This window comes from Coffea arabica, chromosome 11e (genome assembly GCF_036785885.1).
Source record: "Coffea arabica cultivar ET-39 chromosome 11e, Coffea Arabica ET-39 HiFi, whole genome shotgun sequence".
Lineage (NCBI taxonomy): Eukaryota > Viridiplantae > Streptophyta > Magnoliopsida > Gentianales > Rubiaceae > Coffea > Coffea arabica.
Genome location: NC_092331.1, coordinates 12610149 through 12635374, shown reverse-complemented (window position 1 = coordinate 12635374; position 25226 = coordinate 12610149). Strand labels below are relative to the sequence as shown.

The following is a 25226-nucleotide window of genomic DNA, read 5'->3' as shown; positions in this document are numbered from 1 at the left end:
AACAAAAGCAGATAACTATCAACGTCCTGACTCAAGGAATGGCTGTGAATGCAGCATATTAGACAGAGGATCTGTCCATGGCATGTATACTTGTTTCTTGTCTTCGTAGAAGAGGATGACGTCGAAGATCAGTCTACCAGAATGTCGAAGCAAGAAAAAGTAATTTTCCTTGATGATGTTGCTGCAGCAAAACTCTTGCCATCCTTGAGTGAATGATTGCTTATGAAGCTTGATAATCCATGTTCTATATGTTGGAATAATGCTATAATGTGGCTTACATGACCACATAAATGTAATGCTATCCCACATAGGTGAATGGATTGGTTCAAGGTATTATGACCAAAGTCATGTACCTAATTAATGAAGCATAAGATTCAATGACCAAAGTCATGAATCTAGCTGAGGTGATAAATGAACTTATCCTACCATTCATGGAACCTCACATAAATAAATGTACATAGTATTAAGACTATGTATATACATTCTTGAAACAAGTAATTCATGATAAGATTTATCTTATCCAGAAGGAAGAATGAATGAGTCTTATTAATGATCAATGATGGAAAGGGTCACTTATGCATCTATAAATAGGCTCTTGGTCCCTCTCTCCACTGGACTAGTTTGAAAAATGATTATCCCATCATTGTAGCAAACATAAGAGAGAGTAGGAGAGGGAAGATCAAGAGCTATAGCAATTGAGGGTCAAGTTCTTAACACAAGTTCAAGAAGAGACATACTCAATGGAACAAGGTACGTTTAAATGTTCCTTGTCTCATGATTTATAGGTCATGGTTAAAGATCCTGCTTTAATGTTTTTCTAACACTATAGCCTTCTCTTAAATGACGATGAATGTTACTACATCCTGAGAAGAGCATCCGAACAGCAGTAACCAATACAAAATAGGAAAATAACTAACAAAGCAGGTAATAGACTGCAATACACATGATAGCAAGATATAAGTCGTGAAGAAGAGGGGTAAACAAAGAACAGATCAAGTACCTTCGTGGAGTAATAGCAGCAAAACCACGTTGATGATGAAGGAAACCCCAATAAAAGTAGCCAGTAGCATGGGTAAGGTGAAGGTAAGAGCAACAAAGATTGGAAGAAAACTAACAAACGCTGGGCAAGAGGCAAAGAAGATGCCGCAGAGATACAAAATAAGGCCAAAGGCTGTATAAGGACCAAAATGTAGCTTTTCATCCTCGTTTATGGAAAGTTGGAAAGAGAATCTATGAAAAGTCGGAAAGAGAATGCACCAAAAGCTGGCAAGAGAAGTCTTAGAAATCAAAAGAATTATTAGGGTACAGGCAAAGTAGACCTTTGCTGCTAATACAAAGCATGCCAGTAGAATTTAATTCTAATTATCCTATCGAAAAAAGAAATACCAAAGAATTGCCGGCCAAATATGGCATGTAGCTAAACCACGCACATTATATACGTTTTTAATAACAATGCAGTTGCCTCTCTGTAGGTGGAAGTCAAACCAGAGATCAGCAATTGCCCTTCCAAGTATATGCTTTTCATGATAAGCACTCCGCCGTTTACATGCTCGTTTTTGATAAAAGTGTAAACAGTAATCATCCCTCATTAGCCCCAAGGCAGGGGAAAAAATGTGGAGGTTGGGTGGAAAAAAAGGGAAACAAAACAGCAACACAATTATCATGTGAAACTCACATGGAGGATGACCACACTCTCAAACCATCTTCTCGGTTTATACTACATTTCTAATAGAATTCAGTGGGTCTTATTTTGGTCAAACTTTAGTTGGCAAGCATGGGGTTTCTTTTGGTTTTCCTATTCTTAAGGATTAAAATTGACAAGAAAACATCATGGGTTTCAATGTTCTGTCCATGAGATTATTTAATAGAAAAATTATGGATACAAAGTACGGTGCAGTCCAGTAGTTGTTTCACGTGCAAACAACTTGGATGGAAAATTTTCTTGTTTTGGCTCAATGTTTTCCAATAGTTTGGTTGCGTCTTCATGTTGAATATCATGCAAGAACTGAATTAGAAGGCAATCTTTTTATGTTTATTTAATTCTCTTGTATTTGGACTTAGGTTACTATTCTTTGACTTGTTTTCTTGTTTAAGAATAAATATGCATATATTTGTATTAAGAAAATTAGAGTTTCTCTACTTTGAGTGAACTCTAATAAAGTTAAATAAGATATTTATATTTTATAAAGTTCAAAATGTTGGCCCACTAAATATATAATCTTATAAAACATTTATGAATTTCAAAAAAATTTTGGGGTTAAATGATAAATTTTGATCAAATTATGGCTATGGACTTATAATCAAATAAGTCTTGACCCATTTAACTGGTTTGATCATATTTGACCATAATTGATTGGTTTGATCTAGGATGTAATCGAGTCGAGTCGAACTCGAGTTTGGCACATGCAAGAAGGGTGTTCGAGCTCGAGAGAGTAGTATTATTGGAGCTCGAGCTCGAGCTCGATGCTTGCTCACAGAACTCGAGCTCGACTTGCATGAACTTGAGTCAATACGAGCCTTATCGAGCTCGAGTTAGAAATTTTCATTTTCCTGACAATTTTTTAGCAAAAAGACATTATTGCCTTTTAAAATTTTTTTATGACTTGAAACATTTTATAAATTCAACAACTATTTTGGATATAAGAGTAATTTTATAATAATAATATATTAAATAATTAAAATTAAAAAGCTCGATAAGGCTCGATTAGATAAAATCTACTCCCTCAATTAGGTGTTTTAAAAATTGTCATTAGCTAAATTTCTTTGACCTTAATGGCTTAAAGAAAGAACCTTAGTGCATTTTACCTCTCAGATATAAATTTCTTCGAAAATTATACCACCTCGATCTTACTCTTAAAAAAAAAAAAAACTCGTTGCATTTTTCACTAATTTAGAATGCATGCTTGGCAGTCAGTGTATTTTACCCCTCAGAAGTTTGATCTGTAATTTGGTGTATTTGAATTTGTCTTAGAATTTTTGTGCAATATTAATAATATGCACAGATAAGAAAAATAATATACATAGAAGATTGTTCAGCTAAAGGTGATTTGATTTAGAAGCTACATACAAGTTTGAAATATTAACATGAAATTAAGGAATGCCATTCAAACAAATGTAAGGAGTCTGATTAAACATTCCTCAATTTTTTCAAGATCCAAGAATAATATATTTGTGTTTGGGTTGCTGAATTATTTGACATAATATTTCGCTTGCATCATAAACACATTTTCCAACCCACATTTTTATATTTCCAACTACTTCATTATCTTAGGTACATCACGTTACAAAAAGTGTTGCAGTAATTATTTCAAATAATATTTGAAATAATACTCTATCCAAACAACAGTGAATTATATGTTTGATCACAGTGGAAGTGAATTTTGGGGACATGAAATGAGAAGCTTGTGGTCCTTGCGGATTGACTGTTTAGTATCAACGCCTGTCAAATAAAAAATTCACATCAGGCTTTGTCAAACAATTTTCTTTTGTATAAATCTTTCCTACACCTTTAGTTTAATATTGTATGAGCTCGTAAGTGTTAATTTTTATGATAATTAATCAAAAAATCATTCTCTTGAGATTCATGAAAAGGAATTTTAACTGTTTAGACTGTTGTATTATCGTCAAGGGTAAATTACACTTTACTCTCCTGTGGTTTAGTATTTTTGTACATAACTCTCTGTGGTTCTAAAAGTTATACATAACCTCTCATGGTTTGAATTAAAGTGTCAAAGTAACGGAATTTGCAATTTATAATGCCTAAAATATCAAAAATACTCCTATATAAAGTTAAAAATTATTTGTTAACCACAGGAGAGTTATGTGTATATTTTGAAAACCATAAGAGGTGTTCTATGATAAAGCATTAAACTATAAGAGGGTTATATGATAAAATATAAAACCATACAAGGTTAGTGTATTGACGAGCTACAGCAATTGCACCTGTTAAAACAACTAAAAGAATTATTGAAACGAGTTCAAATGGAAGAAAAAAATCTGTTGTTGATAAATGAACTCCAATTTGTTGACCATTAGTTATCAAATCTTGCTCTAGAATTTGGTTTGATTTTGTAGTCCAACTAATACCGTACCATGACATATCTGGAATAGTGGTAATTAGTGAAATAAAAAGAGCTGTATTTATATATTTTGGTCACTTAGCCATTTTAATTTTTAAACAAGGGTAATTTTGATATTTTTTAAGATTCCGTTACGAATGATCATTTCCGTCTCTTAACCAAATATGCTGAATTGCCAAATATTTGTTTTTCTTTGGGATTTTTGAGTTTGAGTGCAAAGTCTCAGCTCGAAGCCCAATCTAATATGGGCCTTCTTAACATTGTGCCGTTGGACGAGTTAAAGGCGTTGGCTGTGAGCTCAATTCATAAGCGCGCTTTCTTCTTTGACGGTAAAGAGAAAAAAAGGAAAGTTTCCAACACCTGTGTTCCTAATCCTAAACGAATTGATTTTAACTTTTCCGCTAAAATTCAAATCAAATCCATGTCCTAACCAGATCTGGAACCTCCAATGGCCAAGGAACCATCTTAAAGAATCTGATCAGAGACCGGACATCCTCTCCCGTTTCAGCTTTGCACCAAAAGATGAGACTGTCATACTTTATTTGGACGCGGAAGAGAACTACCCACTTGGGAACCAGCTTCAAGAATCTGATCAGGGCCGAGATATGCTCTCCCGGTTAACCTTTACACCAGACAGTGAGGCTTCCATGCTTGATTTGGGTGCAGGGGAGAATTATATCCACTAGACAACGAGCTTCAAGAATCTGAAATGCACCTGCGATTGAGCCCGAGCTTTGCACCAGAAGATGATACTCCACTACGTGCATTGGATTTGGAGTTCGTCAATGAGGAAGGATATCTTGCCAGCATCAGAACTTTGATTCCTGCTGATGATCCAATTGTTGAGTTCCCACTACAATCGATCCCAGAAGACAGGATTAGTAAAAATAGTGGTTTGCCAGAAGCAACCATCTCAGAGCACCTGAAAATCAGAAATTATCAAACACTTGCTGATCAAAAACCTGAAATTTGCGTAGTTTGCCAGTGCGAGTACGAGAATGGGGAGACAATTGAAACTCTAGAATGCGGGCATGAGTACCATGCCGAATGCATCAAAAGGTGGTTAATGAAGAAGAATGTCTGCCCTCTTTGCAAACGTGAAGGAATTCAACAGAAAGCTAACTGAGAAGTTAAGAGCCGTTCTGTTTCTCAGAATCTGGGAGGTTCTCCTCCCATATCTGGATTATTTTTGTATTATTCTTTATTTTGTTTGGATTTGTTACATAAGTTAGGGAAGCTATGAACTTTGTTCGTATAACTACTGTTATTGATCTATATTTGAGTTGTACAGAAATTCTTGAATTTGCAAACTAATCCTACTGTGTCATATGTTTTAGCTTTTAAAATAGAGTTTAAGCTTCTGCAATTGCAAATTTTTAAGGAATTTTTTGGATTTGTCATCTGATGAAGTTGCTTCTCAAATATCATCTTAAAATAGAGTTTAAGGTTCTATAATTGCAAATTTAAGGAACTTCTTGGATTAGTCATTAGTCATCATGACTTGAGAAATTATAGAGTGCTGATGTGCTATGAACCTCAAAAAAAATTTTTTTTTTTTGCATGTTATAGGTATTTAGAATTAAGGACTATTTTCGTTCTAGTTTTTGCACCCACCCCTAAAATTTTTTTGCGGGGGTAAACCCCCCCCCCACCACCCACAACAACCAATAACTTAGTGATGCTCCTACAATGGTAGTATGATAATAGTATCCCCGGTCTCAAATATTAATGACTTATCAAATTTAGACTTAAATATAAATATAGAAGTTTATCTTTTTTTTTACCTAGAGGATAAGAAAATATATCTTACATATATAAAGCGTCTAGCGTCTTATGAACAGTGCAGGATGAGCCGGTTATGCCGTTATTTGTCTGGTTTTGAGGGGTCTTTTGGTCCTTTGATGATGGGTGGCAGTGGTTTCGTTGTACATTTTCACTTATGTCCAGGTGGCTCTCTACTAATTTACACGCGTGGTTTGTCGTTGCTGTCCGAAGCGGTCTGTGGGTCCGCATGGCTCTTATTCTCTTTTTCTCATTCTCGGTACCAATTTGCTCTCATCCTTTTCTTGCTTGTGTTCTCAGCTGTTCAGCAAACTTAGGCTGTGAGCTCAATCTTTTTTTGGCTTTGATTTTTCTTCGTAGTTTTCTTTCGCAGCTTCGGAAATAACCTGAACAGCTTATCCGGTCAGCAGGATCTTTTTTTTAGCTTTCACTCTTCTTTTTGGTTTTTTTTGGTAGCTTCGGAAATATAACTTGAGAAAGTTTCTTTTGGTTTTGAAGTGCTTTACTGTTCAGCAAACTTAGGCTGTGAGCTCAATCTCTTTTTGGCTTTGATTTTTCTTCTTAGTTTTCTTTCGCAGCTTCGGAAATAACTTGAACAACTTATGCGGTCAGCAGGATCTTTTTTTTTAACTTTCACTCTTCTTTTTGGTTTTTTTTTGGTAGCTTCGGAAATAACTTGAGAAAGTTTCTTTTGGTTTTGAAGTACTTCACTGTTTGATTGGCTTCGCTGGAGATTCATTTTTGTTGCTGTGGTTCTTTTGTATAGTTCATTTTAGACGTGTGTTTGGTTTCCACTTCAGCTGTGTATAATATGCTTTGAGAATGGGTCGAAATTGAGTATATGGAAGTTTGGAAGAGGCTCGTGCTGAGAAAAATCGAAGGAGCTGCGAGCAACGTGCTGCTGCTCGGCGTGGGACAAAGAATGATGCGCCATTAGGAGTGTGTACATTAGCTGTCACAGCTTTTAATATACATGACCCAAATGCTGTGAATCAGCCAAATACGGGTGCCGTTGAATCTTCATTAGGTTCAGGCTCAGCATTGGCATCTGCAGAGAACAATGCAGAGAGCACTTTCGAGCTGCATGCCTGTGCTTATTTTGAGCATGTCTCGTGCAATATAAACTGCTGTTTACTTTTGGAATAAATGTTAGATTATTTATGTTAACAGTGGTTTCGCCTAAGCATGTACTTTGGTAAACGCCACTTCTCAGGTGACTCCATCATTTTAACATTCTTTTTGTTTGTATTAAAACCTTTAAGTCATAATTAAAATTCTCATTAAATCTATTCATCGATATGTCCATTCCCCATGCACATACAAAAACACTATATCTAACAAATCCTATTGTAGTAAATTAATTACTCCTCTCACACTCCAATTTTCCAGACTAATACCCATTATAGTAAATTAACAAATACTAGCTACCTGACGCACAGCGTCAGGGCAAAAAACTAGTATGTATTAACATACAATATAATGTCCTTAGAGAAGTATAGTGCCTATCAAATAAAAAAACCTATCAACGAGTGACACGAATTTTTTTGTCTCTGGTTAGCACCTCTCTCTTTATCTTATTTGTTAACTATACAATTGTAGCAAAATCTTTAATATTTTTCAACTTAATAATATTTATAAATACATTTTAGGGCTTATTTAAGATAAATATCATCTTTTTAATTTTTTAATTATTTGTTCATTGAAAATTCCTATTTGTAATTGTTTGTCCATTGAAGATTCTTATTTGTATGTAGTGGAATTCACAATTTTTTCCATTCTCATCCTACGATCTATTGAATTTGAATATATGTAATTTATTTTTTAGTAGAAGAAATTTCCTGTAAACTTGAATTGAAAGTTGAGGCTTCATTGTTGAGTGAAATAAAGTATTACAGATGTTCAGTTGACCAAGTCATTGGGTGCCAATTTAAAGGGTATGATTAAAACATTCCTCAATTTTTTCAACATTCAAGAATACCAATACTTTTTCAACTTAATTTTGAAAAGACAGGTGTGAATTATAAGTTTGATCACAGTGCAAGTGAATATTCAAATTTCAATTTGTTGACTCTGCGACTTCTGGGACGTCGGGACGAAAATCTCTCCCAGTCTTTACTCTGTCTAGTAGGTTGTCCGTAGAAGTTTCTGTACAAATGGAAGTTGAAAGTTTCAACTGATTCATTTTTCCTACTTTCAAAACATGAATACAACTATTTTCCCCAGAAGATCTGAGTCGTTGCACAGACAAATTTCTATCAGTTCACACACATATTAAGTAGTGTGATGCAACCAGTGTATCCGCAGAAGAGCAAGAGAAAAGCTGCTTCTCTTCTATTCCATCTCGCAATTTCCATACATGGCTGCTTTTTTGTTCTTCGTTCTATCATCAGCATTCTATTCAGGAATAGCAGCTCAAAAAAGCCCTCTTAACATTAGCTTAGGTTCTTCTCTAACGCCCACAGGCAACTCGTCATCATGGTTGTCGCCATCTGGAATATTTGCTTTTGGATTCTATCAGCAACGCAATGCCCATGCTGTGGGGATTTTTCTTGCTGGAATTCCTGAAAAGACTGCAGTTTGGACTGCCAACAGGGATAACCCCATTTTTTCGAGCAATGTTTCGGTGATTTTGTCTACAGATGGCAGGCTCATTTTGCAGCTGCCAGAAGGCCAAGACATAACAGTTGTTGATCCTTCTGAACCTATTTCATCAGCTTCTATGTTGGATTCTGGAAATTTTGTATTATACGATTCTGTTAAGAGAATCATATGGCAAAGTTTCGAGCATCCGACTAATAGTTTATTGCCTCGTCAGCAATTGATAGCCGGTCAGGAGCTGATATCCAGTGCTTCAGAAACTGATGATTCAAGAGGAATTTTTCGTCTGGTAATGCAAACAGATGGAAACCTTGTACAATACCCAGTGGGAGCAGCAAACAAACCGGAAACTGCCTATTGGGCATCTGGAACATTTGGAGACGGTCCAAATGTAACTCTAAATCTCGAGGATGACGGACATCTGTACTTGACCAATTCAAGTGTTAATTTAGTGAAGAATCTTTCTGATGGAGGACATCCTAAGAACAAGATGATCTATTTGATGAAGATTGATGTGGATGGTATTTTCCGACTGTATTCATATTCGGTAGATCAGGGGCGCAATTGGTCGATCGTATGGGAATCCTCAACTGATAGATGTGATCCTAAAGGCCTTTGTGGGTTCAATGGCTTTTGCACTAAAATTGATAACTTGGTCGATTGCAAATGTCTTCCTGGATTTCAGTTTGTCAATCAAGGAAATTGGAGCTTGGGCTGTGAGAGGAGTTTTGTTACAGATAGTTGTAATTCCACGGATTCAAATGTCAACCATACCATTGAATTCTTGGAAAATACTGTATGGGAAGATAACACCTTTTCCATGGTGAACACAGGCACGAGAGAAGATTGTGCAAAGATTTGTCTTGAAGATTGCAACTGCGAAGCAGCATTCTTCAAAGATGGACAATGCAAGAAGCAGAGGCTCCCATTGACATATGGAAAAAGAGAAACTGACTCGAATATTGCTCTTGTCAAGGTCCACAAACATGCAACTATAGATGAAGGTGTAATTCCAAGTAATCCTCTAAAATGCAGAAAGGAAGAAGTTCGTGTCTATGTTCTAATAATTGGGATTTCCCTTGTTGTTCTTGGAGTTCTGATATCTGTAATTGCTGGAGTTTATGTTCGTAGAAATCAGGTATGGGCTTATAAGCAGGTATCACAATTCAGAAATGTTGAATTTGTTGAGAATGTGGCTCCAAGGGCCTTTACTTTTGCTGAATTGGAGCAAGCAACAAATGAATTCAGAGAAGAGTTGGGTAGAGGAGCATTTGGGGCTGTGTATAAAGGGATTTTGCCAGATTCTGAGAAGGTTGTGGCTGTGAAGAAACTTGAGAAAGTATTAGCAGAAGGCGAAAAGGAGTTTCAGAATGAAATCAAGGTGATTGGGAAAACACATCACCGCAATCTCGTCCGGCTGCTCGGCTACTGCCTTGATGGAGCTAAGAGGCTTCTAGTTTATGAGTATATGAGCAATGGATCATTGGCAGATGTCCTTCTCAAACCAGAGAACCATCCGAGTTGGGACGAAAGAACTAAAATTGCCCGCGACATTGCAGGAGGCATTCTTTACTTACATGAAGAATGTGAGACACAAATCATCCATTGCGACATTAAACCTCAGAATATACTCATGGATGAAAACAGGTGTCCCAAGATTTCTGATTTTGGGCTTGCAAAGCTATTAAAGCGTGATCAAACAAGAACTCACACAACTTTTAGAGGAACAAAAGGCTGTGTTGCACCAGAATGGTACAGGAAGATGCCCGTGACAGTTAAAGCAGACGTTTACAGCTTTGGGATTGTGCTGTTGGAGATCATATGCTGCCGAAAAAGTCTAGACTGGAGCTTTTCTGAGGATCAAGCTGTTCTTGAAGATTGGGCTTACCAGTGTTTCAAAGCCGGAGAGCTGCATAAATTGGTTGGTGATCAGGAGGTTGTTGACATGAGAAAACTGGAAAGAATGATGAAGATAGCTCTCTGGTGCATCCAAGATGAGCCAGCACTTCGTCCATCCATGAAGAAAGTTCTTCTGATGCTCGAAGGAACTGTTGATATTCCAGATCCTCCCAGTCCTACATCGTTTTTAAGTTCCACATAATTCTGGTGTCTCTTTTAAAACTTTAAATTCTGTCATTTACATTGTGGTTGGATTGTCAATCATTTACTTCTATATTTCTACTTTATACTTGGACTCGTTGTTAAGTAAAACTTTAAGTGCCATGGTTTTATGTCGAAAAAAAAAAAGTTACTCCTATAATAGCATTTTTATATAAGCAGTTCTATATTACTACATTATACTAGAAATAAAAAGTGCTACATGCAACTGCCGATGCATAATCATATATAAGAACAAAAAGGGCATAATATATATAGTACTTTTACAATACACATTCTCCTTTACTAGTTTTTTACATGTATCACTTCTATATTTCTACTTTGTACTTGAATAGTTGCCATAAATATTCGTAGACTCTTATTACTAATCCCACCGAGACTCATTATTAGGTAAAAACTTGTTATTTGCCATAGTATTATGTAAAAAAAGGTTGTTTTTTTGCTATACCAAGAATAGTTGAATTGCAGATGTCTTATAGTACCTAAACAATTAGACGCAAATTCTTAGATGTAGAAGAAAATATATTCTACAATTAACTGTATTATTGGTATTAGAGTCCAAATTTGGTCCTCACTCCTCAACTAATTTGGTCTGGAAAATAATAATATTGTTTGGCAGGATAATTATTAACCTAGTGATTCAACTTATATAGGAAGAGATACTTATCGGCAAAATTCGGAAGAATGTACTATGAGACCAATGAGTGAGTGTTTAATTGGGCGAAAGACATCCAATAACAAACACAAAATCTTACAACTGTTATCCATATACATACATATATATATATATATATATATATATATATATATATATATATATATATATATATATATATATTAAATTTCATTATTATAACTTTAATGTGTTTAGTATGCCCTTACATTAGTTAAGGTAAGGAAACAAATAATTGACAAATAAAAAGAAATTTAATCATATTTAGAATTATATTTATATGTGCATGATTGACTTGATGTCTTGGTCAAAAGCCAACACTTAGACCAACAAGCAAGCATCGATCTTTTCCCACATTCGTTCAACTTATTTCAAATATCCGCTCTTCCCAAAACTCCATTTTTCAAGGCAAGTCTAATTTTTTTTCCTTTACAATTCCTTTATAATTTGATTCATAGCCATTCATTATTTGGACACATATACTTATTTTAAAATTGTGATTTAGATTATTTTTGATGATTATTAATGTGTCAATTGTTCTTATTCTAAAATTTTTATCTTAAAATTTTTGTGTTAATTTTTATAGGGTTAATGTCTATATGATTTTGGTCCATGACCTAATTTTCATCTTTTGCTTTATATGTTGTCTCTTCATATTAAAAACATTTAGTGTTTAGTTATCACCTATTAAACTTTGGTTTTAAGACTTTAATTTTTTATTAGAGTGCATCATTTGTTTTGATAATTTTTTGTTACTCGTTGTTTGATCATTCCCCTCCCCCCTCCTTCTAAACCAAAATCCTGCATTCGTCACTGCTTCGTTACTTTTTAAATCCCACCTTTCCTTTGTTAGAAATAATTTTAAAAAATTGTTTTTTCCCCTTATTAATCTTAAAAGGAATGGTCTACCAATAATATAGAGAGCAACATGTAAGGAATAGTCTTTGCAAGATTTGCGGCTTCCATATTCATCCCTCCGTCAAACCATTAACACATTTCCAACACAGCCGAAAGGTATTCCGTGGCAGGACCGTCTAAACACCAAAAGTCTTGTGGAAGTCTCCCCAGGCATGTTTTGTTAATCTGTTATTTGTGTCCTCTTATAAAAGTCAAGGATGCAGGCTGCACCACAAGGACGAGGATCACCGGAAAGGGGAAAAAAAGAAATTCTGGGAGACATTTCATAAATTTTGTTGCCCACCATTGTTTTATTTAAAAGGGCAAATTTCACTTTATCCCCCTGTGATTTAGCATTTTTCACATAACCCCCTATAGTTTTAAAAGCTATACATAACCCCCTCATGGTTTGAATTAAAGTGTCAAAGTAACGGAAATAGTCACTCGTAACGGAACTTCTAAAAATGTCGAAATTACCCTTATAAATACATGACACATTAACCCCCTATAATTTTTATATTTTACCATATAACCCCCTTATGATTTTCAAAATATACACATAACCCCCCTTGGTTAATACATAAATTTCAACCTTACATAAGGGTATTTTTGACATTTTAGGTGACGCCGTTACGAGTGACTATTTCTGTTACTTTGACACTTTAATCCAAACCATAAGGGGGTTATATATAGCTTTTGAAACCATAGGGGGGTTATGTGAAAAAATGCTAAACCACAGGGGGGTAAAGTGAAATTTGCCCTATTTAAAATCAATAGTTTAATTTTTATATATGTTTTGATCCAGAGGTAAAAGTTGAAGTTTCAGAATTTAGAATTTTGAAAACCTGAGTTCTAATCCCCTCTTCGCCCTCCCTATTTCGTAAATCTCACCCTTCCTCTATGACCAAGAAAAAAAAAAAAGAAAAATACCTCTAAAATCTCAATACATTAATCCTAGACTTGTATGGTTGGTGCCACCAATTGAATCCTTGAAGTTTGCCATTGATTAGTACCCTTAATTTACATTCAATTTTTTATTTCGTACCCAATCAACTGTAGCCATCATTCGGCGTTTTATGTATTTTAGGATTAGGATTAGGATAGAATAGGATTGGGATAGGATAGGTTAGGATATTTCAAACGAGGAGGAATCCGTCCAGGGCGCACTAACAGGAACAGGAACAGGAACAGGAACGGGAACGGGGATCCTCATGACGTCAGTCCGTACTGTAAGTTCCATTTTGCTGCTATTGTTGGTTGAGTGTGCTGCAAGGCCTTTCTACCCGCTTCCTAGCAGAAGAAATGATAGAAGTAAACAACCACTGCAAACTTTTCGACCTTACAACATCGCACATCGAGGGTCGTGTGGTGAATTTCCTGAGGAGACTGCCTCTGCATACAAGAGAGCTATTGAAGAGGACGCTGACTTCATAGAAACTGATATACTAGCATCCAAAGATGGTATTCTTATATGCTTCCATGATTTAACACTTGATGCTACAACTGACATTGCTCAGCACAAGAAGTTTGAAAGTCGAAAGAGGACCTATGAGGTCCAAGGCAAGAACATCACTGGCTATTTTACCATTGATTTCACGCTAGAAGAACTGAAGTCATTGCGTGTCAACCAGAGATCTCCTTTCAGGGATCAACAATACAATGGCAAGTTTTCTATTATTATCTTTGAAGATTTCATATCAATTGCACTGGGTGCTCCCAGGGTGGTGGGGATATATCCAGAGATAAAAAATCCAGTATTTATCAACCAACATGTGAAATGGCCAATTGGTAAGAAATTTGAAGACAAGTTTGTGGATACATTGAAGAAGTATGGATACAAGGGAACTTATTTGTCAAAACAATGGTTGAAACAGCCTGCATTTATTCAGTCTTTTGCTCCAACATCTTTGATTTACATCTCACACCTGACAGACCTGCCTAAGATCCTCCTAATTGATGATGCCACTACACCTACTCAAGACACCAATCAGTCATACTGGGAAATCACTTCCAACAGTTACTTTGACTTCATCAAAGATTATGTCGTGGGCATTGGACCTTGGAAAGATTCAATAGTTCCTGCTTCAAATAATTATCTGCAAACACCTACTGATCTTGTTACAAGATCACATGCTTACAACCTTCAGGTGCACCCATTCATTTTCCAGAATGATAATATGTCCTTACATTTTAACTTCAGTCAAGATCCATATAATGAGTACGAGTACTGGATCAAGAAGATTGGAGTTGACGGGCTTTTCACGGACTTTACAGGCAGCCTCCATCACTACCAAGAATGGACCAATCCTTTCTCAATGGGAGAGGAAAGTGCATCTAAACTACTAGACAAGATTGCATATATGATCTCCAAATTTAGAAATTCTTATAACTAAATTCCAATTTTATCTTTTTTTTTTCTTGGTTTTATGGTATGAGGACTAAGCTAGTGCTTGCAGAATTAAATTTCTCGAGTATTTTGTAATGATTATGTATTTTGGTTAAGAGCTGTTACTGAGAAAATAATATCGCACGTATGTAGAGTTTCTGATTCAAAAAAAAAAAAAACATAATCCCTCTATAATTTCAAAACTATACATAATTCTCTCATGGTTTGAATTAAAGTGTCAAACTAACTGAAATAGTCATTCATAACTTTTAAAAATGTCGAAATTACCCTTATAAATACATGACACACTAACCCCATATAATTTTTATATTTTACTATATAATTCCTTTATAGTTTAATACTTTACCGTATAACACTCTTATGATTTTTAAAAAATATATATAACCCTCTTGGTTAATAAATAAATTTTAACTTTACATAAGGGTATTTTTGGTATTTTAGGTGATTCCATTATAATGATCATTTCCGTTATTTTAACACTTTAATCCAAACTGTAAGGGCGTCATGGCTTTTAAAATCATAGGAAGGTTATGTAAAAAAACACTAAACCATTTCTCGGTGCATGTAGAAAACCAAAAAAGAAAAAATGATTTAGATGGTTTACAGGCTCAAGTTATCTCACACGGGAAAAGGAGTAAAATATTTATTCTTATTATACAACTTTTTAAATTTGGAAAAGTTGCCAAATTAAAAAAAAGAAGCATTAAAACATCAACACTCACATACATTAGCAATTAAAAAACAATTTTCTCTAAAATCCTTAAATGCATTTAGTTATACATTCTTAAACAATAGCCATGGATCATTTTCTTCTGATTTTTCTATTGTTTATTTTGACCGCTAATCTAATTGATATTTCTCATTTTGTTCATTTTTAGTGCTGGCCATATTCGGATTTGATTGAAACTAAAATACTATATATTGATTTTCTTTCATTTATTTTTTTTCCCTTTCACGTTTTGTGGTAAAAAATTGTTGCGTTAAAAAAGGTTGTGGCAAATTACAAAGCCATCAGGCCTCAGCTGAATGCATCTCTAATGCTTTAATCTTTGATATGGGGACCCCAACAGCTTATGCCTGTTGTATCGATGCGAGCTTCCCTTGACAAAGACTCAAGAGGAAGAGGGTAAAGTCTTGCAATATTTTAGCACCACCCTGCCACACGCAAAAAAGAAAAAATGAAAAAAAAAAAGAGAGATAGAGTCCTGACGGCAAACTGTGAATATTGTTAGATAATAAGAAAGTTGTTGATCTTGAATATCAATGGCTACAATAGGCAGAAATCTCATTTCTGAGTGAAAAGCAGGTACCATGATGAACATCTCCTTCAGCAGTAGCACTAGTTGCTTCGATGTTGCTCGTAATCATCTGGACTACTTCAACAGTGGGTACAAAGGCCTGTTCGAATCTCATATCTGGGAGCTGAAGATGGGGATAAGTCTATTGGAAACCTTTGATCTGTATATTAGAAAGTTTAGGAGGAAGAGGAGCAAAGAGTATACGTGTTTGGAATATGATAAGGAGGACAGGGGTGATGCTGAGTCTGACAGTTTGAGGCTCAGCAGTATCTCCTTCAGGATTCAAGATCTGGTTAGTGGAATAAAGCATGAACTTGGCTTTGTTCGTGGTAGACGTAGATCGCTTGATGACTTCAAACGCAAGCTCGGCAGATTCGAGGAAAATATGCGGTTGATTTTTGATTCAGAAATCAAGGAATCCAACATCTGTAGTTTATTGCTTCACTACTTGCTCGGAGATTTGCAACTGGTTATGGATATCACTGATTCCATTTTAGAGAATCTGAGGCGTCTTTGCACCAGAAATTACAGGGATGATGGAGCTCTGCAAAGTGTAATGGGAACCCTTCAAGAGAAGCTAATGTTCTTGAAGAGTTTCATTTGCTTTGCAACACTACAAGGTGTTAAGGGTCAGCAATTAGTAGATCTGTTAGTTCACATTGAAGTTGTGGCCATTAATGCTGCAAGCCAGATCTCTACATCTTGGTTTCAGAGAAATGATGAACAGGTGTGCAACGAGATGGAATCTGAAATTTCTCAACTGATACAAAAGAAGATTGATCCCGTTGATCCCCAAGTCCGAGAAACTTATATCCACATCTTGACAGCTTCCAAGTTGTCACCATCATCACACACTTTAGCCCTGGAGAAGAATAAGCACCTAGTGGCCGAATTTATTGATGATCTTTTACATATTATTATGGAGCTAACAGAATCTTACACCAGTTTCTTGCTTCCGGTGAAGGATCAATTACTAAAACTCTATGAGGGAGCAAGATTCCTGAGTGTCCTTCTCAGCCAGCAGCACGAGAAATTCGATAAGCTAAATGATGAAATGAAGGATCGTATTGGATTTGTACTCTGTGATGCTGGAATTGTGATTTTCTCCCTTTATAAGAGTGAAATGACAGAAAGCTTGCCCAAGGAAATAGATCTTGTGGCTTCTCATATGCTCGAACTGCTCAAACTCATTGTTCCAGAAATTGAACAGATTTGTCCACAACAACCACCATCATCATCAATTAGTTTCCCTTGGACTAATGAGCTGGGCTCTATTGATTTTCTTTTAGAAACTCTCGAGGAACTTGAAAGTTCTACAGCTAATTCAATTGCTTTCCCAAATAATCAAATCCACACAGTTCGTGAAGATCTTGATTTCCTAAGACCTTTCCTAGGCAAGATTGCAGAGCAGCGGAAGCGGAATGAAAAACTCCAAGCTCTTTGGAGTCGTATTAGTGAGCTGGCATACAGGGCAGAAATAATCATTGACTCTACACTACTTGGTGGCAAACATCAACATTGTTTGGATGTTATTGCTGGAGATATCAAGCTTATGAAGATTGAGGCCAAAGAGATTTATGATAACATACGATTTGACTGTGAAACCCAGAGTATTGTCAAGACTACCATTCGCATGCCATCACAAGTTACTGCTCCAATATTTAATTAAGCTGTGGTGGGTCTCAATGATGAGGGGGAAATTATAATTGATGGACTTGTAAGGGGACCAAGCCGGTTGGATATTGTTGCCATTGTGGGTATGCCTGGTCTTGGTAAGACAACATTAGCCAATAAAGTTTATGGTGATCCTTTGGTAAAGTCCCACTTTCACATTCGTTCTTGGTGTTGTTTTTCTCGAGCATATACCAAGCATAGTTTGTTAGTTCAAATGTTGTGTAATATCGATTGTGGGAACTCAGCTGGATATCTTCGGAGAGATGAAGATTACATGGCTGACAGGCTACGCAAATTGTTGAAGGGAAATAGGTATCTCATAGTTTTGGATGATGTTTGGGACATTCGGGGGTGGGATTTATTGAAACTGTCACTGCCAGATGATTGCAATGGAAGCAGGATTCTCTTAACCAGTAGATTGCAGGAATTGCCATTGCAAATTAAACTTGATAGTGAGCCTCACCATCTTCGCCCACTTACAGATAATGAAAGCTGCGAATTGCTGCAGAAAAAGCTATTTGCCAAAGAAGATTGTCCTCCAATATTAAGTAATGTTTTACTGCATGCAGCAAAAAACTGTAAAGGCCTACCTCTCACAGTTGTCCTTGTTGCCGGAATTCTTGCTACAACTGAGCAAGATTGCTGGGAAGAAGTTGTAAAACATTTAACTTCCAGCATTTATGTTGACAATGAATATTGCATGAAGACAATTGAATTAAGTTACAATAATTTACCAGATTATTTGAAACCATGCCTTCTTTACTTCGGTGCATTTCAAGAAGACCAAGAAATTCCTATCCGAAGGTTGTTATGGATTTGGATCTCTGAAGGATTCGTGCAAAAGACTGAAGGAAAGAGTTTAGAGGATGTGGCAGATGACTATTTGATGGATCTGGTTAGGAGAAGTTTAGTTATGGCTACCCAACAAAGATCTTTAGGTGGGATCAAAGCTTGCCGAATCCATGATTTGGTACATGAGTTTTGCGTGGCGAAAGCTAAAGAAGAAAGTTTTCTACAGATTTTACATGTGGATAACCTTTTAACTTTTACTGGACCATGTAACCTCCATCGATTGTCTATTCACCCCACCATGACTATGGGGCTTACAAAATCAAGACTGTTTTCTCCCAATTTGCGTTGTTTGCTCTTCTGTGGTGATAGTCATACACAGCTGGATAAGAATTCATTCAAATTTCTGCTGTCTAAAGTTCTTAGAGTGCTGGATTTCTGGAACAATTCTTATCCGACTTCATATTTTCCAAGGGAAGTAGTATTCCTCGTTCACTTGAGGTACTTGAGAATTGGAAGGTTTGCTGGGGATATCCCATCTGCAATAGCCAACCTCTCAAGGTTAGAAACTTTTGTAGTAGAAGCACGCGTTGAAGATTATGTGTTGCCAAACACTATCTGGAACATTGAAACATTGAGGCATCTTGTCACATCATTGCCTGCCTGTGGTTTCATATTTCCCATGGACAATCTTGAAGGCTCCCCTGATTTAAAACATTTAGACACTTTAAGTCTTGCAATCGATCCCTATTCTCAAAGTGCACAAAAGATACTGTCAAAGTTACAGAGCACCCGCAGGCTAACAATAGCGACATACGAAAGTTACCGAGCAATCAAATCTGGTGGAAATCACGGGGAGATTCTCATGCTGAACTACATGAGTCGGCTAGAATCACTTAAGATAAGCGGGATGAGTGGAGATGAGTTTGAATTCTCATTGAATTTGAATTTGAAAAAGTTGACTCTCTCCTATAATTATTGGCCGTGGAGTAAAATTTCTGCAATTGGAAGAAAGCTGCCCAACCTTGTAGTGCTTAAATTATGCCGTCGTTCCGTTCGGGAGGAAGAATGGGAAATGGCAGAAGGGGAATTCTGTAACCTCCGATTTTTGAAATTGTCAGGGTTGTACATTCGCAGGTGGACTGCCTCTTCTGATAATTTTTCCTGTCTTGAGAAATTGGTTTTGGAGTTTTGTGAGGAGCTGGAAGAGGTCCCTCCTTGTTTAGGGGAAAGCGTCACTCTTAAAATGATTGAGTTGAAAAGGTGTAGTGAGTCTGCTGTAAATTCTGTGGAGCAAATTCTGCAAGAACAGAGAGAATGGGGAAACAAGGACTTAAAGAGCGTCATTATTAGATCTCCTCAGAAAGGGAGTCAAAGCAGAGAAGAATTCCACTCTATTAGGTTAGATCCACTCCCATAGTACTAATTGTACATGTTGGATCAGTTCAATGATATAATCATTCATATTTCGCAAAGCAATTTCTGGAGGTTTTCAGTTCTTTGATTTGAATGGTCATGTGTTTATGTAATCAAAACTATCTAATTTCTGAAATCCTCTTCAATATGGCTACAGATTGGTATGATCCTTCAAACCAGCTGAGCACAAGCATAAATGTCAGGTACACATTTTTATTTCTTCTCTACATTTCAGCTTAAGTAATGCAGAGTGGGTTTCTTTTCTTGAAGTAAATAGCTGAATGACCTGAGACTTTCTTTTTCCTTTTTTTTTAATGCAAAGAATGCTGTATGCGTTTGCAACCTTGTTGGGTAGAATATGTGTGTATAGTTAATGACGGCTTGGCAAACATGAGAATCTGTCTTTTTCAGTTTTGTCTTTCTATTTTTTTTTATCGTCTAGAGACATGAGCTTGTTCCTGCTTATGTCTGCATTTACCAGAGTTAAAACAAAAAAAACTATGTTCTTGTAGTATGTTCTAAAGTATATAAATTAGTTGTGCTTTATCCATCTTCTTTTGATACCTTGATATGCATAAAGAAGCCAAGATCAGTAGGCAAAAAGAAATTAACATGTTGAAGTAAGTATATATTCTTTATTTCATGAAGATGAACCCTGTTAGATGGTTCTAATAAATACTATTTTCTGTGTACTTAATCTTTAGTAATAATTTGCTTGAAGATATTTTCATGGATTCTTGTTTTCCCATCTCACTGATATAGCGAAAAGATGCTGAAAGGTCCTGGGGGTGGTGGAATTTCAAACTAGATGAAAGGGTGTAGTACCAGAAAATTCTAAGTATTTAGACTGTTACTATGTTCTTCATCCGACTTAGCATGCATTCTGATGCCCCATTTGCAATTAGTTGGTAAGTTGCATCTTCAACAAGTGGCTTAAATCTATCAATACGAGTCTAATTTAGAATCAATTTCTTTGGCTCGGGCAGTTTCAATGAGTGTGTGTGCGTGTGGTTGGGCGAGGGGGAGAGAGAGAGTGAAAGAGATGATCACCATTTTCAGTTTTTCCACAAATCATGTAAGCAGCATTTTGATTTAATCTCTGCACTTTAATTTAAGCACATCTGTTGTGATTTATCCTAGGAGCGATTCTGTTGCATTTTTGAAAGAATAAGCAGTATCAACACTTCAAATTTTTCGAGGTCCAATATTTGTTGGTTGCTGATCAAAGTGGGAAGAGAAGATCTTTCAAGAAGGGAAAAAAGTACGGTGAAATAGATGGAAGAGAAAAATATCCTGACTTCTGACTCATAGATCAACTGCCAGCTAGAGAAAAATGGAAATGAGCAAAAGGCAGGAGTACCAACTGGATGAATATCTTGATGAAGTATCCATTAATATATACTTGTTGGAATGGGACGGGTGAGCTCAGGAAAGTGGTCTCTACCTCTCTGCAAATGGCTGTGACAAATGATGCCTGAAAGTGAAACTAGCATTTAATGATTCCATGATGCCTCTACCATGATTCTGCGTTGGTGCATTGATAAGTTTGTTGTACAAGTCGTTTTCTAACACTTCAGAAGGCGAACTACATCATTGATTATAAGTTGCTCATACTAGTTGTGCATTATCCACGTAACTTCCGCTCTTCTAGGATTGGCTATGAAAGATGTTTGTGCAGCATCTACTTATTCACTCTCTCTCATCTTTTGCCGGTCAGTGGAAAGGAAGGTTATCTGGAAGATAGCCTGATAGTCATTGTCTATATAAGAAGTTGATGCTCAATGCTGTCAAAATTTTTGTCTTGTGCCATTTGATATAAGATCTGAAATGGTCAAAGGGTAAATATAATTTGATGCTAAACTGGCACAGCCAAAGTGGTTTGTTCGTGTCTAATTCTTATGCTTTGTTGTGAAAATTGTAATGAAAGCCATTCGTTCAGGTAGTTCTTCATACTTCCATTAGCCTTTAATCTGGAATTTACTTCACCTGCCTGGTGTTTTGTAGTCAATGTATGTTCTCTCTGTTCTTCTCCAACAATTGCATCTTTAGAATTGAAAGACATTTGGAAGGACCAAAAGTACTAGTCCTACCTTTTTTCTGACGATACTCAAGAGCAGATGGTCCAATTTAGTGTTAGCTTTGTGGTTTACCAAATATCTTTACAGTTTTCCCAATTTAAGGTTTTCGTGGGCTTTATTTTTCTGCTCTGTCGCCTCGCTTATCTATTGTTCCATTTCCTCATAAAGCTCAAAAACAGCATATACATAAAACTCAATTTTTTTTTTGCAGGTCCTCCAAGAATGAGCATCTGACGTTTAAACAGATATTGGAACTATACTCAAAGCTATTTGCCTGCAATTGTCAGGTTTATGTGCTCCAATTCTCTATTTTTTTTTCTTCTACTAGTTTGTTTGATTGATTCAATCACCTAATGGAGCAGAGTTCTACATATACAGAAGGACAACCAAAAAAAACCACAAAGTACTGCAGCATGCATGAATGTCTTGACAGTCTTCATGCACTACTGGCCTGCAGCAAATGCCTTAACCAGCCAAGTGTTTATGATGCTGTCAAGGTTGTTCATTGAATCTTTCCAGCGGATGGATCATCTATTATTTTATCATCTACTGGAGGCTTTGCAAGAGCTACTTAACCTTCATGCCCTTCCTGTTTTTGATCTTGTTCTTGACAGATAATCCCTTGGTTCTGGGACGTACATCACTAGCTTGCTTATCATCTTAAAAAGTTGTCACTAGTAGCCATTGTTATTCCCTGATGAAACCTACTTCAATAATTGCATCGGGAAGGGGAACAAGTCTTGCAAGAATAGCAGTAAAAATTTCATTTGCCGTTAACCAAGCGGAAATGATTGTTGTAAATTTGTAATCAAGTGAAAAATATTCGAATTGCAAGTTTTTTTTTTCTCAAAAGGAAAACCGTATACTAAATTGAATTGGATAGTGTGTACCCCTCAGTCATTAACTTGGAATACATGATGGAGATTTGAGAAGGATAAGAAGGATGAAATTCTAGTTCTTGTTTATGGTATTTGTGTCTGTTTTGTTCGTTACATGAATATAATTTCGCGTAATACTGATAAAAACAACATTCACAAGATAATGCTCATTATTTACAAATTGTACAATATACTTTGGAAAAATCGTTTAAAACGTCCCTCATAATTTGTAAAATGATTTTTTTTTCGTCGCTTACTTTTAAAAGTGTACTTTTACGTCTCTTATAAATTCATATTGGTCAAATTTGGTATCTACCTAAATTTCGGATTAGTTTTTTGCCGAAATTCATCACGTGCCTTGCATGTGATTATTTTTTAGGGGCAAAATTATCAAATCAAAATTTACATAATCCATCTATAGTCTCTTACATTTTACAAAATGAATTGTTTCGTCCCTCACATTTCACAAAATAAATTTTTTCATCCCTTACATTTCACAAAATAAATTTTTGCATCCCTTATTGACCATGTGTATGAATAATTTTTTTTTAAAATCCATGTATATATCTATTTGATTTCACTTGAATAGTACGAATAGCATGTAATATGTTTCTATTTAATTTTACTTAAACAGACTAATTGTAGTTGTATATATACTATTCAATAGATATATGCATGAGTTTAAATCTAACAATTTTGTTTTAAACCTATATATATATATATATATATAATATCTATTTGATTTCACCATGTGAATCTATTTAATATTTGTAACCTTTTCTATTTTGGTAATAAATTATTTATTGAGTTGTGTAATAAAGCCATCTAATTAATCGGTCCTAAATCAAATTCTATAGTCATGCTAACAAATGGCAATTTAAATTTGAAATTTTTACTCGCCACCTTTAAGACCAACAGTTGAATTTCTTGCCTTGTGATTATCTTAAAATTTGAAAGTGTCAAACACTTACTTCTTTTTGTTATACTTTTCCTTTGTTTATTTTTTCTGTCCAAATTTAATTCGATATAAATATTTGATAATGTTTAGGATTAAATGTCTTTTTTGTTTCAATTTTCGAGAAAAAGAAAATGAACACGAGTGAAAAATTAACAATTTTTTTAAATCCCTGTATATATCTTTTTTAATTTCATCTGAACAGTACGTTTAGACGAAATCAAATAGAGATATATTATGTGCTATTCGTGTTGTTTAGGTGAAATTAAATAAATATGTACATGAGTTTAAAAAAAAAGTTATTCGTACACATGATCAATGAGAGATAAAAATATTTATTACGTAAATTATGAGAAATGAAAAAATTTATTTTGTGAAATGTGAGGGACGAAACAATTCATTTTGTGAAATGTGAGAGACAAAAAAATTATTTTGTTAAATGTGAAGGACTATGGATCATATTATGTAAATTTTAATTTGACAATTTTGCCCTTAAAAAATGATAATTTCGACTAAAAACTAGTTAGAAACCTAGATAGAGACCAAATTTGACCAATTTGATTATGTAAGGGATGCAAAAGTATACTTTTAAAAATGATGGATGAAAAAAATTATTTTGCAAAATATAAGGGACGTTTTTAATGATTTTCCAGATACTTTACAATGATTATTATATACAATTTACAGTCGGTTGGAAACTTTATACATTGTCTCCCACCCCAAATTTTTCCCTCACTCTTTTTCTTTACATCTTTCTCCCTAGTCTCCATAACTAAACCAAAATTCTCCACAAAAATTCATAAGGTCAGTTCATTTTGATGAATTAGCGTTGCCTAATTACAGTGTTTTCCACTTTCCCTTCTTGTTCAACTCTACCTTCTTTTGTCTGTACCCATGCCCACCAAAATTAGGCAACCAATATGGCCAATAACAGAGATTACTAGTGCAATGATGTCAAGCACTCCAGAACAACGAAAATGTGAGATTTTAGCCGTGTTTTGCTCATTTTGCATGCGTTCTATGCAATGGTTGAACTTTCTATTCATACTATGTCTTAAGAAAAATCCTGTTTTGATTGAAGGAAATTGTAATGCTAGCCATCAATCATGAAAAATGCCTCTTACTCATTTCAACCTCTGGTGCCCATTTTCTTCTGGCTTGTCTACCTTTTAGTTTGACCCCTCTGCTAAATTGATTGAAGTTTCATTTTGTTCATTTTTGGTGCTTCTTGGATCTTAGATTAGTTCAATATTAACACTGCAGTAATTTTTTTTTTTTTTTTTTTGAAGTTACGGATTGTTATTCTATTGTAATGGCCCTGGAAAATACTTCACATTTTTTCGAATTGCTTCGTCAAAATTGCAGAGAAAGGAAAACTGCTACTAAATTTAGATGAAAGGCGGGGGGAGATGTTTGTTTTGAATTTGTTATTATTGCAAGTTACAAAGCCTTCAGGCCCTCAGCTAAAAATACATCCACATTTTTGGACATTTATGTATCAAAATTTATTAGATTACTTAAGATAATGGACTCATCTCCTCAATGTACAATACAACATCAGTTCATAATAATATAGTCAGTCAA

At 35.4% G+C, this 25226-nt stretch overlaps 4 protein-coding genes across 4 annotated transcripts; all 4 read left to right on the top strand.

Moving 5' to 3' along the window:
* Positions 1-8074: 8074 nt before the first annotated feature.
* LOC113716656 (G-type lectin S-receptor-like serine/threonine-protein kinase LECRK3) lies at positions 8075-10735 on the top strand. Its single transcript, XM_027241052.2, has one exon. The coding sequence runs from the start codon at positions 8218-8220 to the stop codon at positions 10558-10560; it is 2343 nt and encodes a 780-aa protein (XP_027096853.1). The 5' UTR covers positions 8075-8217; the 3' UTR covers positions 10561-10735.
* A 2582-nt stretch (positions 10736-13317) lies between these two features.
* On the top strand, positions 13318-14649 carry LOC113715717 (glycerophosphodiester phosphodiesterase GDPD6-like). The gene has a single exon (XM_027240008.2). It carries the CDS (start codon positions 13359-13361, stop codon positions 14538-14540), a length of 1182 nt encoding a protein of 393 aa, XP_027095809.1. The 5' UTR covers positions 13318-13358; the 3' UTR covers positions 14541-14649.
* Positions 14650-17611: 2962 nt separating this feature from the next.
* On the top strand, positions 17612-21673 carry LOC113716972 (putative late blight resistance protein homolog R1A-10). The gene is made up of 3 exons (XM_072072480.1): positions 17612-19716; positions 19889-19934; positions 20872-21673. Exons 1-2 carry the CDS (start codon positions 17612-17614, stop codon positions 19896-19898), a joined length of 2115 nt encoding a protein of 704 aa, XP_071928581.1. The 3' UTR covers positions 19899-19934; positions 20872-21673.
* On the top strand, positions 21017-22684 carry LOC140021496 (uncharacterized). The gene is made up of 3 exons (XM_072072481.1): positions 21017-21150; positions 22021-22096; positions 22188-22684. Exons 1-3 carry the CDS (start codon positions 21065-21067, stop codon positions 22425-22427), a joined length of 402 nt encoding a protein of 133 aa, XP_071928582.1. The 5' UTR covers positions 21017-21064; the 3' UTR covers positions 22428-22684.
* The last annotated feature ends 2542 nt before the right edge of the window (positions 22685-25226 follow it).

What these genes read in the sequence shown, in the direction of transcription:
- LOC113716972 (XM_072072480.1), top strand. Translation starts at nt 17,612, where the DNA reads ATGCCTGGTCTTGGTAAGACAACATTAGCCAATAAAGTTTATGGTGAT.
- LOC113716656 (XM_027241052.2), top strand. Translation starts at nt 8,218, where the DNA reads ATGGCTGCTTTTTTGTTCTTCGTTCTATCATCAGCATTCTATTCAGGA.
- LOC140021496 (XM_072072481.1), top strand. Translation starts at nt 21,065, where the DNA reads ATGGAAATGAGCAAAAGGCAGGAGTACCAACTGGATGAATATCTTGAT. An exon ending in TACTTGTTGGAATGGGACGG is followed by an intron (nt 21,151 to 22,020) that starts GTGAGCTCAGGA and finishes TTTTTTTTGCAG; the next exon opens with GTCCTCCAAGAATGAGCATC. An exon ending in TATTTGCCTGCAATTGTCAG is followed by an intron (nt 22,097 to 22,187) that starts GTTTATGTGCTC and finishes CTACATATACAG; the next exon opens with AAGGACAACCAAAAAAAACC.
- LOC113715717 (XM_027240008.2), top strand. Translation starts at nt 13,359, where the DNA reads ATGACGTCAGTCCGTACTGTAAGTTCCATTTTGCTGCTATTGTTGGTT.